Genomic DNA, 15853 nt, shown 5'->3' with positions numbered 1-15853 from the left:
CGCATCCGCGCAGTCTGATCAGGATCCATGCTGTTTGCTATATGTTTCTCTACTTGTTATAGAGTTTGTAAGCGAACAGCATGAATCCTGATCAGACTGCGCGGATGCGCTGGCTGATCTGGATCCATGCTGGTCGCAAACCCATCATGTTGGTTTTGTCGTGACGCGGCTCATCTTATTATTCAACATTTTGTGCATACAGGGCAGGATCTCGCTTCATTAAATATTCAGCGAGGAAGAGATCATGGTTTACCTTTCTACAATGAGTACAGAAAAATGATAAACTTGACAAATGCGAGATCCATCAACGATTTACGCAATGAGATACAAGACAGGAATACTAGAGAAAGTCTCGATCTCTTGTACGGACATGTTGGTATGAAACACACATTCTAATTATTTCATTCAGTCCATAGGAACTTTTTCAAGTACATTTTAAAATACATGTATATGTTCACATTGGAAAAAAAACTGTTAAATGTAAACATTTATAGAATGTCCCGAATGTCATTTTTGTTAGTAAAAAGAAGTGGACAGTTCGAAGGCTTACTTTTTTGATATTGCTAACATTTTTTCTTTAACCCACGTTTCATGTGTGATAATATTTTTTCCTGTTACATGTTTAAGTGTTAAAGCATTTATTTCATATTTTGTTTGTTTGTACTTTTTCAGATAATATTGACTTGTTTGTGGGCGGTATGGCGGAAACGCCTTTAGAAGGCGCCAAAGTCGGTCCAACATTTTTACATATACTTGTTGACCAATTTAAGAGATTGCGAGATGGGGATAGGTTTGTTTATTCTTTATGTTTTGGTGTTGTTGTTTTACAAACGATTTAAACCATTCTAATGTATGTATCCGCAATATATCAAATTCAGTTCTATTCTAATTTTTGTATCACATTGATATCGAAATGACCGAAAAGTGTTTTTCATAGAAAGGTCATTTGATATTATTTACAAAACTCTGTGATGCAAATAAATTTTGAATTACTCAACACTTTCATTGCATCCTTTTCGACGTCTGATTGTAAGAATATATGTATCTGCTCTTTAAATTTTCATACTCCATTTATTTCATATTTTAGATTTTGGTACGAGAATCCTATGGTGTTTAGTTCAGATCAGCTAGTTCAGTTGAAACAATTTTCTTTATCACGTGTTCTATGTGACAGTAGTGATTCAATAACACGTGTTCAACGTGACGTATTTTCAATGGTGCATTCACGTGACGAGTATATCTCATGTAGTGACATTCCAAAAATTGATCTCAAAATGTGGACTGACTGCTGTATGGGTGAGTTTATCCTGATGGTCGTCTAGAAAAGACTTTAGTAAAGCTAGTTTCATCTCGATCTGTTCTATAACACTTAGTTCCGTATCAATATTGTTATTTTTAACTGTGAATGATAACAAATTATCAATCATTGGTTCAGTAATTGTTTTGTTTTTATGGTTGCTGCTATCATGTGTTGATGCAATTTAGTACCGAACATTATGAGAGGTTTTGTTATAAGAAATATTTGTTTTTCAAAACAATTTTTACATTTAAAAAAATAAAATTTATTCAAATGCTATTGTTATTTTACAGACTGTGGGAAAGCAGGTGATTTTAGATCAATAACAAGTCATTTTAGAAGACGACGAGCACATGACTTCAGTTACCAGTCAGACAGTGCCAGTGATGGTGAAGCGTTAGAGATGCTTGAAAACATCCGTGAACAGATGTACAACCGACAGGAAATCGATATTAAGATGCATGACATGGAAAACAGGCTTAAAGACATGCAGGGCATCATGCAGGCCATGGACCATTCTATGAAGAAAATGAAACGAAATGTAAATACTTACAATATTATAATAGTGATTGTGCAAAATGTTAAGATATCGTTTAACTGAATAGTAGTATAGGCTTGTATTAATTTCTCGAAACATTTTACTGCAATGATAATATTTGTAATGATGCTTGATTATTCTTAAGTCTTGATGTTTTCTTGCTGCTTCAGATGCGTACAATGATGAGTCACTCGGCACAAGATTTAATGTGTATGGACAGTGATGGACAGAAACATCCACATGGAGATAAATGGAATAAAGATGATTGTACAAGATGTAAATGTAGAGTAAGTAGTCGATATACCTTTCAACATAATTCTTCAATTTGGTGTGGACAATGGTGTGGACCATGCTAGGTTGAAATTGTGGGAAACTGATGCATTTAAATGCATGCCAATAGATGTACATTATATATTAATTCATTAAATGTAATATGACAATTCCTTCGGTATTTGGAGCAATGTTCAGTATTTCCCTTTCGTCATAAGTTTATTATAGATATATTACGCTATGTTGTTGATCACATGATGATTTTTAATTATCTAAACAGACAAAATCCTAGCTTTAAGTTAGGGGAATTATAAGAGTACAATAAAATGACTTTCTGATGACTTCGTGAACATGGTTTTAATCCTTTGTAATCTGCTGAATTTATGCAATGGTCCTGTCCTACGTTGCATTTGGAACAGTCCATAAAAAAGAAATAAGGGATTTCAATATCAAAATACAGACAAATAAGCTGCTAAATATAGTATAGAGCCAGGCTAGCCTGCCTATATGTGCAGTTCGTCTGAGACAAAATCTACCAGCATGTTAGATGGTTATAAAATATGCATGTAATTAAGATGACAGCCGTGTTCTTTCCTTTCAGATGGGTAAAATTAGATGCAAGACAAAAACTTGCTCGACACCAAATTGTGCTTTTCCAAAGAAGATGGCAGGACAGTGTTGTATGATTTGCTGACACGGACTTTCGTCTCTAGGTGTACAATTTTAAATCTACACAAAGTGTAATAAAACACAAGGTGTATACACATGCATCGGACATCTGTGTATGCAACTTCAATACGCAATATGATATTATGTATGGAAGGTCTTTCAATAACGCAGGAGCGAAAAATTATTCTGTTTAAAAAGACCTCTTGGATAAAGATGTCGCCTCAAAAACAATAACTTTTTACACACAAAATAATAAAATAATTATTCCATTATATTTTTGATTTTGTGTTATCCTTACTTGTGTCGATTTGCAAACCCTGTTGTAACAACATATAACTTAATATATTGTCAGTTTGACAACTTACATTTGAAACGAAATTATACATCAGCCAAAATTATGAAATTCTATTAAAACGTTATTTGCACAAATGAACAAAATTTGGTGTCTGCTCATCGACAAACGTTGTGTGAAATGCTCTCCCTTGTGATAAACGTCGTCAGGTACAATAAATATTTATTTTTATTGCATGAAATCCAGAATAATTAGACTAGTAGTAAACATTATACATGCTTCTAATCATATACTCTTAAAAAGGAAACTTTTTTACTCTTTGGTAAACGTTTTGTATGGTATGGCGTTCGTACATATGTAAAATTAATGTTTAGTGATTAGATCTGATTTTTGAGACTATTTTGTGTGACGTTACTGAACTATGTCTTAAGATTGATGAATTTGATATAAGTGCTCCTTTATACCGCATTAGTGTGAACATGTGTACCATTATTATGATTTTGTATGTTTTTGCATTCTACATTTGTATAACAAAGCTGCTTTTAGAAATTACTGTATACATTTAGCACTTATATTTTATATGAATGAAAGGATATGTGCATAACCATTTAAATAGGGACATACCAATATAACATGATTACCAGAAAATGTCTCCGTCTGACTTCTGTAAAAAGGTGTAGATTACTGAATAATATTTTTTTGGATAGACAGAGATTGAGATATTTACTGATGTAGTAAGTGACGTCGTTCAATTTAGAACGTAAATCAACTCCATGTTTCTCTGTCTGTAATGCTTTCTTTCTGGAATATATTTGTTTATACAGATGTGATGTTGGCATAGGAAAATTATTTCTGTTTCTTTTTTCCTGTTTTCTTCTCTTTTTTAAGGACGTGACTTACAAATTCAAAATGTAGTTAGTGTACATTTTAAATAAATTTCATATAAACATCGTTTCATCCACGACCGAAAACGTATGCGTCAGATGCCAATACATTTGAACCAAAATTTAGTGTGTGTTTTTTTAAAGTTCTTTTTCATCTGATATATTACTTATTTTATAATCTATGTAATATGCTTATGGTCATTTGTTCAAAATTAGAATCGTTTTTCTTGTTATGTTAACATAATATTCTATTTTTTGTATATTTACTTTTTCTTAATGAGATTATTTTTCTTTGATTTCAAACTCATTTCATTCCGCAGAATTTAGCGCATTTTTCATCTTTTTTCCTATATTAAATAGATTCAATAAATAAATCAATGCCACCTGTTTTTGATTTAGGAATTTTGGTTGTATACTTCTAATTTTCATACGAGTGAATGTCTTGTCATTTATATGTGTTTGTATGAGAGGCTTTATACTGTATATTTCGCTGTATGATTTGGCCAGTAGGTGTGGTAGGCAGTTAGTTTAGATTTTAATGTATTATTTACAGCGTAATAGCCATTTGATAAATATTTTTAAGTATTACTGTAAATTCTCATCAAATGAGGATTGAACCTTTCATGTTGAAATCTTTCCTTGATGTAGAAAATGATATATCGCAGTTAATGGTGATTCAACACTTGATGACCTCAGTAACTTCATCTACATAGAATGACACAATTTACAATCATGATATGTTTTAACATGTGTATACGTTAGCTATATTTCTTTTAGAAGCCTTTTTATATTTCATCTTTTAAATACATTTTGAAAAAAATAAATAAAACTGAAATATCACTATAATGCTTTAGTTGTTTTTGTATTTATTTCTCGCTTGTTTCAAGTAACTCACATATTGCACGGTAAGTCAATCCATCTCCTTAATAAATTATAGGATATCCTTGTTTACTGGTAGAGGATGTGCAATGTTTCTCATCCCAATAAACTGACACTATTGACATTACGGTATTAGAAACATGGTTAATAATGTTGCTCTTCCAGGAACAAAACGTTTAGCAGTTAGGAACCTTCACTTGTCCCTTTCGCTCGGTGAACTGCTTAGATTTTAAGATTCTGCTGATTACCAGCTATAGAATACATAAAACATGATAGTGATAAATGTGTATGGCGGAGCGCCCAGAAGCAAATAAAATGACGTAAAGAATTACAATACATGTAAAGCCGATAAGTAACTTGTATGTTCAAGACTCATACCCTGAAAAAAATAAACCCGAAAAAAATAAACCCGATGCAGCGGGAATCAAATGGATGAGATAAACCACCCTCAGTACATTATATTATATATTGTATACTTTATTGTTCAACAGTTATACCCTGACAAATACATGGTATTCGTAAAAAACGGTCTTTTTTCTATCAATCGGAGTCAAAAGAAATAATACCATATATCTCTAGTTTGGAACAATATGCTATATACTAATAGACAAGAGAACACAACTGTTTTTTCTTGTGAATAAATCATGAAATTGAACCCCATTAAATATGTATAAATATAAAGGGACGTGCTTTGATTTTCTAAAGACGAAAAACTTTTATTCTGAAGAAACTGAAAGGTTGATCAAAATTTTTTTAAATTGACGTACTTTCAAACAAAAAGTCATAGAAAGCGACGAAAATATTATTTATTTGGCATGAGTAATAAGAAATGAGATAAAAAATGATGGAGTGTCCAGAAGCAAATAACATGATATATGGAGATAAAATGCAGCGAATTTAATAACCCTAACTACGAAATATTAAAACACAAACGTGAAACGTATTGAAACGTATGTGATAGAGTTCCAACCATTCAATAATATTTAAACTATTTATTTTAGGAAAATATAATATTATAAACAATAAAAAGACATGCCAATGTGTCAATGTTTCTAAATTGTCATGGATCTTCCCCTAACTACATTGTATCAAGTATATCCTGTTATTGGCGATAGTTCTACAAATATCATTAAATTATCAAAGTAAGGATAACATTATCAATGGAAGACCGATACCAATTTAACAACACTAGCACCTGCAATAGATGATAATGTTTTGTTTACAGTGTCAACTCTTGTCATTAATATACTGTAAACGTTATAATGTAAATATAAATTTAACTTATATCCTAAATTCATTGAGCACGATTGGAAATGGAAGCATTACTTTCTAAAATAGAATTAGTGTTGTTGTTTTCATTAATTACCTTTTCACAAGGAGGTAAGTTTTTGCCAGTTTTATTGTTCATTAGTACTTGATGTGTCGGTATTTTACCTATTTCTTTAACCTAAACACCCTGAATATACATTGCATTATATTAGAACAATAAGTTTTAACAGGATTAAAGCAAATTTAAGTAAGAAATGTAAGAGAAAAGTAAGAAATATCATCCAGAAATATTTCTTAACGTATTATTTCAGATAATACTATATTAATGGATAACAAAACCCACTTTTAAAGTGGGTTACATACACCGGTTACAGAAAAAGCCATTAAAAGATAAAATGTAAGAATGAATAGTACTCCCTAAATTCTGCTTAAATACAAAGGAATGCCATGGTAATACATATTATATTTTCATAACTTATTGTAATTGTAATGATGGAAACATAAAAATAGACCGTCGTAGCAGGCAATTAACCAGATTATAATATATAGACCTGTTTTTTAACTCCATGCTGCACGTTTTGTTTTACAGATTCTCTATTCTCAATTGAATGTAGTCACACGTTTGATCTAAATCTTAATCTAGCTCAGATTTTAGATCTAAATACCAGCACAAATATACGAATAATTAACTCCTACACATCTGAGATCTTTGTCAAGTCGCCATGCTGTCAAAACATCACTTTCGTCTCTAATGGAATAAAATGTTCATTGTGCTCTGAAAATGGGATAAAAGTGTGTAATATTTCTGAAGAAACGATTCATATCAGCAGTATTAAAAATGCGGAGTGTGAGATTAGGTCCGATATAAATTTATCCTGCACGAGCCGGGTATGTCCATCCAGAAATAATACAGAGAATAACGTGGTGTTTAGACCAGGAGAGGAGACTGGCTGCTTGACTAACAACAAAACATACACGTGTACTAAATACGGAAACTGGACAGACGCAAGTTGTTCACACGAAGGTACTGTAAACTTGAATTTTGTTGTGATTAATGCCTCCGAGGGATCACATTGTTTCCAGATATTTAAACGGCATACTGCTTACGTGATATATAGTGTTAAAACAATATTGCTTAAGCCGGTGCTGGGGGCGTGGACGGTAACTTGCACTTTACAGTATCATCCATGGACAGGCTCAATCAAACCGAGCCTGCAACCTCAATTTTACCGTGCTGGGTTGTATTTAGGGATTCTGTTTTATCTATTTGGTTTCTATAAATATATACTATAAATGTATACTTGTTTAAATATGTAATGCGTTTGTTAGTTGTTACATGACTATTGCAAAAATTAAAGTGTTTGTCAGTGTTGTCTTTTATAACTATAGCAACCTTTAAACACTACAATGAACAAATATTTAATATAATAGCTATAACGTGCTTTTGCTAACAATTTATACTTGCTCATTAGATTATTTGATATATTTCTGGTCATTAAAATGACTTCAGTTTCAGTATTCTTAAAAATATCAATACTTACAATTCAACTTTTTATCATAATTGTTCATACTGTTTTATACCTTATAAACCATATTGAATAACAAACTTTACTGACGTCTACTCTTATATCAACAAATACGCCACTGTCAACAAACACAGAAGAGACAGCCACATCTGTAAACACCACAGCAGAGAACAACGTGGGCAATGACATCACAACAGTTGATACGACAACACCATATGAGCTGTCCAATACAACTCTTCAAAATACACTCTATAACATAGATACATTGATGAATGGACCCGATGTGTCAAATGGTAAAATCAAAATAATAACTTTCAGCTCTGAAAAAGTAAATAAAATAAGTAAAACTGATGAAATATGGGACAGATAAGGATTACTAAATATTTCCATTGCTTTGTTGTCTATCATAAACTTTTACATATTTTCTGATCTTTTATAACTGTCAGAAAATATCATGATTGCATTACCAATACGATTGTAGTTAGAAACAAAGTTATCAGAAATCCTGCGTGCCACAGTAGCAGAGTGGCAATGGTTGCAGATGTTTTTACTTAAATTAATATTACCTTTTTTCATGCCAACAAAATGTATATTCTTTTAATCTTATATTTGACTGATGCACCGCTTTACCAAAAGCACCGCTTTACCAAAAGAAAAAAATGTCTGTGTTTTAAATTTATAAAATACTACTGTAACACTTATTAAAGCGTTTTAAATTAGTCGTTGTGCATTGATTTTTTATTATCATTCTGGTTTTCAGAAACTGTAACAGAGAAATTCGAACCGGCAGAAGCTATGAAAGGTATAAGTTATAAAAAAGTTTTAAACTTAAAACAATCTTCTTTTTACAATGCACATAAAAAGAATTATCAGCAAGCACTCAATTACTTTTGTTCATTTTTGTTTTATTGCCTTCTCTTTTGTATTGTCTTGTTTAACAAGTTCATGAAAAAATACTTTGGTGTTATATTTTTACAGCTTTATATACGTTCCTCATTGTCCTGGGTGTCGTTCTGGTACTGGTTACTATTCTAGTTTGTGGTTTCTTCATAAGGTCAGTCCTTCTTTTCTATTCATTGAATATGCCTAATCGCTATCATAGAAACTTTTTAATATATTACACTTTTAACTGCGTATTTCTCACTTTACACGTTTGTAACATAAAGATCACCAGAAAGCCGTGCAGAAGTCCCATTACGCCCGCTAAAACAAACTCATAAAGATTTGATTAAATTGCATTGAATATCAATAAATAAATTGGCATTGTCATTGTCATTGAATTGTGACAATAGCATATACTGGCTTGCTTCTATATTTTTGTCTGTATGTATCTAATGGTGAGATACATCATATTGATAATACAATGCAATTTTAGGTTCAATAACGTTAATTGTTCATGCTTAGTTTTTAAATAAATCTGCACTATATATTTCAGGAAAAAGAAAGATAAAGTATCGATCAGTCATGTTGACTATCCTCTAGAATACTGGAATGATCGAGAATATATTGATAACATCGTAGAGAAACGATACACGCCGAGTTCTACGTTCACCGTCAATCCTGTCTTTGACAATAAAAGCTATGGTCAAACTAGATATAAGAAAAAGGAGGAATCAGATTATAAGAAACGAAAAGGCACGTCTACTAAAGACCAGATCAGTGGTGGAAACGAGAAACCAAAGAGATCAAATGCTTTTAGAACTGTTTCTAATGGTTCTGCGTCTAGTAACACCGATCGTCCGAGGAAAACAAAGCATGATTATACTGACAAATACCTAGCTACTGCAACAGGAAGTAACTTTTACAACTACAATCCGACACAGACGCAAGACGTTGTCAAGAAAACTACAGACCTTGATGTATCTACGGAGGACGAATGTGACCGAGCACGTGGCCAAACTGACCAATCAGGAACAAGTTCGTTCACATCACCGAAAATAAAAGGAAAACAGAAAGGAAAACATGCTTCAAAAGGAGCTGGAAATGATGAGTGGAACGAACATTGTCCTGATGTTATTGAAGACAATCTGTATTCAATGAGCTATAAGGAACATCTCCGTCGCAGTCTGGATTACTGGTCAGCTGAGGAATCAGATGCTTAGATTTGTCTAATCAAAGTGATAAACCAGACAACACTTAAATGTGACAATTGCAAATATTTTTTATTATAATTGCAAACATCTATTTCTTTAATTATTAACCATTATTGAAAATGTTTCCTATATTAATTCATGATATTTAAATGTATATCGAGTACATAATTTCAATTTCAAGATATTTTAAGTTTTACAAGTTTGTTATCATAATTATTTTAAAGAATGTTATTAAATTATATATACTCTTGTCAAATAAAATTATTCAAATGATTTAGTTCATTTGCTAATTAAACAAAACAACTTCCTGAAATTTAATGCTATCACTTGACAGATATTTCACATCAATTATCATATAATTCGGTATTATGTAGTTAACATCGAAAACATTTTAAAATATGCTCTTATTAAAGCATGATATCTTATGACAAGATGGAATAATACAATGTCATTTGAATGAATAAGAAATTCCCTTAACGTTATCAATTTTATATTTATCAAGAAATAATGACATCACCTGTTAAATGGTACACCTGTCGAAAATATTCATAATATCATATCGGAACTTTGAGACATCTGCTCTGTGATAAAAGATATAAAAATATTTCTTTTTCAACTGTTGATAATATTTTATCGTATCAATGTTTTGCCATTGGAAAAGAATTACACACAAGAACTGAGGAAAAAGTCAATACAATTTATATATCTCCATTTTAAAAAAGACAAAACACAACAAGGAGATGTTTATTTTAATAATACTAGCAACTTGTTACGTTCTTCACACTGTTTATTCTGAAGGTAAGATTATTTTCTCTGCCTTTACTTACCGTCCAATATATTTATAAATCTTGTTATATTTGCTGAAAACAAAATGTCATAAATGTTGATTATTTCAAAGATTGCATATTTGCTTTGTATTTTATACATTTACAAATCATGTAATTTTCTTTTTTTGTCATATAAATGTCACATGCTGTTAATAATGTGACACATATCACTTATTTCAGATATATGCGATAGGGTCAACATAAAATATTATATTGGAAGAACAACGCCAATTCTAAATATTCCTGCAGAAGAAATATCTCAAATGCATGCGTCATGTTACAAAGAAGTCATAATTCCTGGCGCTAACAGAATACAACTGCGTGTTCAAGAAGCTGATTTTGGTTTCAATAAAGCATACATATATAATGGCTTAATTGGAACAGGCCAAACCCCCGTTTATGATAAGATAGAAATGTATATTGGAAATTGTTCAACCTTTACTAAAAAGATAGAGGTAAAAATAGGATTACAAGCGGAGTTTCATTCAGAAATTCTGTGTCTACATATTCAGCCTGAGGTAAAATATAGAACCCTGGGTGCACATATACCTGGCGGAAGAATTCGAATAGATGTTAGGGTCGACATCGCCATATGCCCAGGGTTGATACATCTTGATGAAAGAACGTGCCAACCTTTGTGTACTAAATATGGAAAGCTTCATAACTGCCAAAGAGGTATAAAATGATTTTTTGCATTATCATTTTGAAAACAAAAATAATATTTTTTTGGCAATTTCTTTTCCATTTTTAAAACTAGCATCTGGTATACAAAATAATTCAGCAATATATAGATATATACATGGTAAATAAATGAGTTAAATTTAAGCGACAAAACTACTGCGTACTTATTCGAATTATGCACCATTAAAATAATTTTGATTGTAGATTCAGGATCTACTATGCCATCAACCATATCTGTTATACAATCATCGACAATGCAAACATCGTTTACCAAAGCAACGTCTTACTTTACAACTATTGTGGACAACACGCCATCTTCAACAGATACAACATATTTGACAACAACAGTTAGAACTACGACTATGTCTGCTGTCAAAATATTATCGTCGCATGGCGCAACATCTACGGAAAGCATCCAGTATCCTAAGAGCCAAACCTTTCAGACCAAAGTAATAAACAAATTAACATCGGCAAACCCTACATATAGTACACAAAGTGGTCAAAATGAGACGTTACCACCTGTCACTGCAAGTACTTATAAAATGGTGACTAGGTACAGGTTTGAGACAGGGAAACCCAGCACCTCTACTGTTGTAACCACACAATCTCATGATGGTAATTCGCAAGTGGATCACGGAAACCCAAATTTTGGTAAATTTTACAATAATTTTAAAGCTTTAATTGTTTCTTGTTCTTGTACATGACTGATCAGATACTCAAATTTCTCTTTACGAGCATTCTCATACTAAGAAACATTGCAATAGGAAAGGAAAGTTCATTCTGCATTGATGCTTTGCCTAGTTCATACGATTTCTATTGAAAATTACTACGTAAAAATTTGATTAAATGTGAATAAAGTATGTTTTTTTTAATTTATATTCCGGCTCATTTACATCGGTAAGTAACCCATTAGAAATCCGACATACTATAATAAAAGAAAGTACAATTGAAATAAGTGAAATGCTACTTTCCTAATGATACATTGTTGTTTTATAATCCATATTTCATCTTTAACCTTCAACGCTACTGAGAATGCTATACGTAGATATTCACATATAATGACATAAACATAAGCAAGTGTCAAGATTGTTGTTATTTAATAACATTTTTTATATTTAATGTCCTTATCATGTTGTACTTTGTTTATTGAAGGTTTACTGGAAGGATTATACGTCATAGCATCCTGTATTGTTATATTGTTGCTATTTGGCATAATAGCGTTCCTTGTGTAAGTGCATTATAGCTAGTTTAACATGAATATCCTAAGTATGCCAATGAATATACAAATATATTACGTACAAGGTATTATTATATCGTATGTAAATATGAATATGTATACCAGGGTACTATCTTTAACTATATTTCATCTTAACTATTCAAATAGATTATTCCTAAGTATTCTCTCTTTTCCCCCGTTACTATTACTCTTTAATTCATACTTATTTGTTTAAGTTTAGCATTTTTTAAGGTTTACATATATGAAAAAGTACATGTACTTAAGTTGATGCCTACCAAAATCGCCAAAATATCTATGAATATTATTATATTTTTTATATATATGCAATAACCTCAATCTTAATCTTATGTAAATGAGTTAGCGGAATAAAATATATATGTAATGGATGATAGTTAACCAACCGTTTCTCATGATTCATAAAATGACATTTTTTCTTCTTACCATAGACGGAAGCGAAGGAAACACGACTCAACTAATGGATCAAACTCGGCTGCAGCATTTAGGACTGGCCTTCGCTGGCGAGACAATTGGCTTATTCGTTACCATAATAATGAAACAGACGGTGATAGTTTTAGCCAACCAGAGAGCGAGATTCAATACGTACATACCAATTATCTTAACCAATCAATTGATACACAATTTCTAGATCAATCAGAGTACCCAGAGGTTAAAAAGAATAAAGTTAGCGATGACCTATATGATAATCCATGGCCTTTAGTAAGGCTAGACTCGGAATTTGTAAGGAATGCTAAAAAGGTAGAAGGCGGCAAGGAAAACATTGAAATCATTAGAAATCTTGATAGCGAGCAAAATCGTTCTGATAATGATGATGAAAGTTCGTATGGTTATGAATATGGAAATGAAAACTTAGCAATAGAAATACCTAATTTAAATAGCGTTCAAAAGAAAATAGAAACAAACAAAGAAAATGACAAGCATCATAAACATAATTTTACAAAACACCTTTGTCCTCCAATGTCATCTAAAGGCAAATATAATGTTGAAAAGGTAGAAAGGTCCAATTCCACGAGAAATAATTTTATAAAAGAACAGACTATAAATGAGATGAAATCATATGTTACTCAAGTGGAAAAGGACCGTAGTAAATCAGAATCGTATTTAAGTCGACCAGAAAACAATAAGAAAAGACGCACGAGTCAAAGAAGTTCGTCAAGTATGCACAGTGGCCACTCTTCTACATTTGAAGAGATGATGAGAGATGAAATAAAAATCATCGAAGATGCAATGGACATGAAAGACAATGAAGATATAGAGAGTGATGGAATCGACCGCAAATACAGAAATGACACCAAAAAAAACTGGAAAGTAAATACTTTGTATGCGGTTGTGTCTTCGAGGAACAAAATACCGTCTCAAGATGTCCTAATTGCTAGAAAACCTCTGCATAAACTTCAAGTCGATGGAATCAGTCGTTCAGAATCTTACAAAAAGATTGACCCTCAAAATACAAGCCATTGTTATGAGACCAAAGATATGAGGCTAAAAAGGAGCAATAGTTCGCAAAAATCATGCAATATCAAGCAGTTGAAAGAGTCCAGTCGAGGTTTAGAGGACATACAGCCTATACAAAATAATGGCAGATCCCACAACACATATACAAAAACAATCGATTGTAACGTTAAATGTAACGAAGACAATCCGATGTTTGAGAGTGCAAATGAGAATAATAGCGATTCACGTGGTCAGCTTGTCGATATACAGAGCGAACATTTTGGTGTTGAAAACACACACTTATCAAGAAATATGTTTCTGGAAAACAGACAAAAATTTGAAGATAACGGGTCAATAATGCAGAACAATAATGGAGCAACAGGAACGGGTCAATTTCCAAAATAACTATTTAATGATATTCAGTCATTCAATTTATTTTACTTAATAAACTCAAACAAAGTTTACACTTCTTATCTTTTGTTTAGTTGTAATTTCAAAGAAAGGAATTTTATTATTTGCTCGTATTTGTCATTGCAATATACATTTAACAATGATTTCATAACTATGTATAGTATGTAGCTATTAGTACAGTTTTTAACAGAATTTGTTGAAAATACTAGTCTCCCTCAAAAATTCATTTCTCATCAAATCATATGAAAACTCGTTTACACGTAAAACAACTCATTTTCTTCTTTAAGTAGAATAAATGGAATCCACAGTTTGGTGACTTGAAACACGCTATTATTTCATTTGTATCCTAGTTTTGGGACCTTTCTGTTGAAAATGTGTCATCGTTAAATCGTATACATGTACATGCACAGTGCGTTAACTGGAGTGCAGGTATTAGTTACCCGCACTCCAGAGCATGCCCATTGATTGGCTCATTTTTGCTGGGGTTTACTTATTGTGACGGCAGAGAAAGGAAAAGCGATAGAAATATCAAATTCAGATGCTCGTTCATTGGTTACTTTTTTCTGGGGTTTCGTAATGTGACAATAGGGAACGTGTTTTTATGTTTGACTATGATACAAAAGAGAAAGAACATCAAAACACTCGGCACTCACGAACGGGAATCCGAACAGAAACACCGACAATCCGTTAGCTAGCTGGATAGTTTCCTCACATGAAAGAATACAAAGTCCCTGTCGGGATTCAAACCCACAGCGGTGAGGGGCAAGTATTTTAAGTCAACAACCTTAAGTACTCGGTCACGGACGCCCCAGAAGTATTCAAGTTGAGGTGTACACACGCACGCGCATGTACACCCACGACGCGTGTCCCGACTGCTATAAATACTGATTTCTGCAAAAAAAATTCAGCTCAATTCAAGCAAACAATATTTACTAGTTCCATTATCACTTCAAACTCATGTGACAGCTTGCAACATTAATTCTATCATTTAATTTTTGTTGAGTCTCCAACCTACGCCAATATCGATGCTAATCTTGCATGCTGTATTATTTCCAAGTTGTTTAGCCGATTACCGGCATGCATACAACAGTGTAGACATGAATGTGTGCATGTCTTCTGAGCTACACTTAACATTTTTTCCCTATGTTTATCCAAATTTCTGACTGAAGATACTTAGCTTTATACTCAACCAATTTGTAAATCATGGGAGTCAAAGAACTGGCAAATCTTAGTTTATTAACCCATTGATACTCTGTATTACCCAGTTTATTGGTTAACTAATTGCTTTAAGTAAATTTAATATTCAAAGGATTATGATAATCTATATTGAAAGCATCCATACTGAACAGGGAAATTTTTTACCAGCTCATGTAGAAACCATCTTCGTATAAGGACTCATGACACTAGTGCTGAAACCTAATGTTGATTTAGCACAGAATAATGAGAATTGAGCAACAAATACTATGTTATGCTATGTATCCTTAACTTCTTGGACCATTTGTTTTCCTAAGATAAAACAAGTACGAAA

At 32.2% G+C, this 15853-nt stretch overlaps 2 protein-coding genes across 3 annotated transcripts in view; both read left to right on the top strand.

Moving 5' to 3' along the window:
- Positions 1–4796, top strand: part of LOC132758331 (peroxidasin-like) — a 48706-nt gene extending 43910 nt beyond the window's left edge. For both annotated transcript variants that reach the window (XM_060749918.1, XM_060749920.1), the window contains 6 exons: positions 203–376; positions 673–790; positions 1088–1296; positions 1591–1838; positions 2006–2122; positions 2707–4796. In XM_060749918.1, the coding sequence (XP_060605901.1) occupies positions 203–376; positions 673–790; positions 1088–1296; positions 1591–1838; positions 2006–2122; positions 2707–2799 (959 nt within the window). In that variant the 3' untranslated portion in view covers positions 2800–4796. The remainder of the gene's footprint in view (positions 1–202; positions 377–672; positions 791–1087; positions 1297–1590; positions 1839–2005; positions 2123–2706) is intronic.
- A 3623-nt stretch (positions 4797–8419) lies between these two features.
- On the top strand, positions 8420–9915 carry LOC132758342 (uncharacterized). The gene is made up of 3 exons (XM_060749958.1): positions 8420–8426; positions 8603–8678; positions 9060–9915. The coding sequence occupies exons 1-3, from the start codon at positions 8420–8422 to the stop codon at positions 9724–9726; spliced, it is 750 nt and encodes a 249-aa protein (XP_060605941.1). The 3' UTR covers positions 9727–9915.
- Positions 9916–15853: the final 5938 nt, after the last annotated feature.

Source organism: Ruditapes philippinarum, unplaced genomic scaffold (assembly GCF_026571515.1).
Source record: "Ruditapes philippinarum isolate M1 unplaced genomic scaffold, ASM2657151v2 ctg667_1_1_1_1, whole genome shotgun sequence".
NCBI lineage: Eukaryota > Metazoa > Mollusca > Bivalvia > Venerida > Veneridae > Ruditapes > Ruditapes philippinarum.
Note: the sequence above shows the minus strand (reverse complement) of the source record. Positions and strands in the feature narration are given on the sequence as shown.

Bases quoted from the DNA above. Each gene is read 5' to 3' on its own strand.
- LOC132758342 (XM_060749958.1), top strand. The intron at 8,679-9,059 runs GTCAGTCCTTCT...TATATATTTCAG, and splicing joins GTTTGTGGTTTCTTCATAAG to GAAAAAGAAAGATAAAGTAT.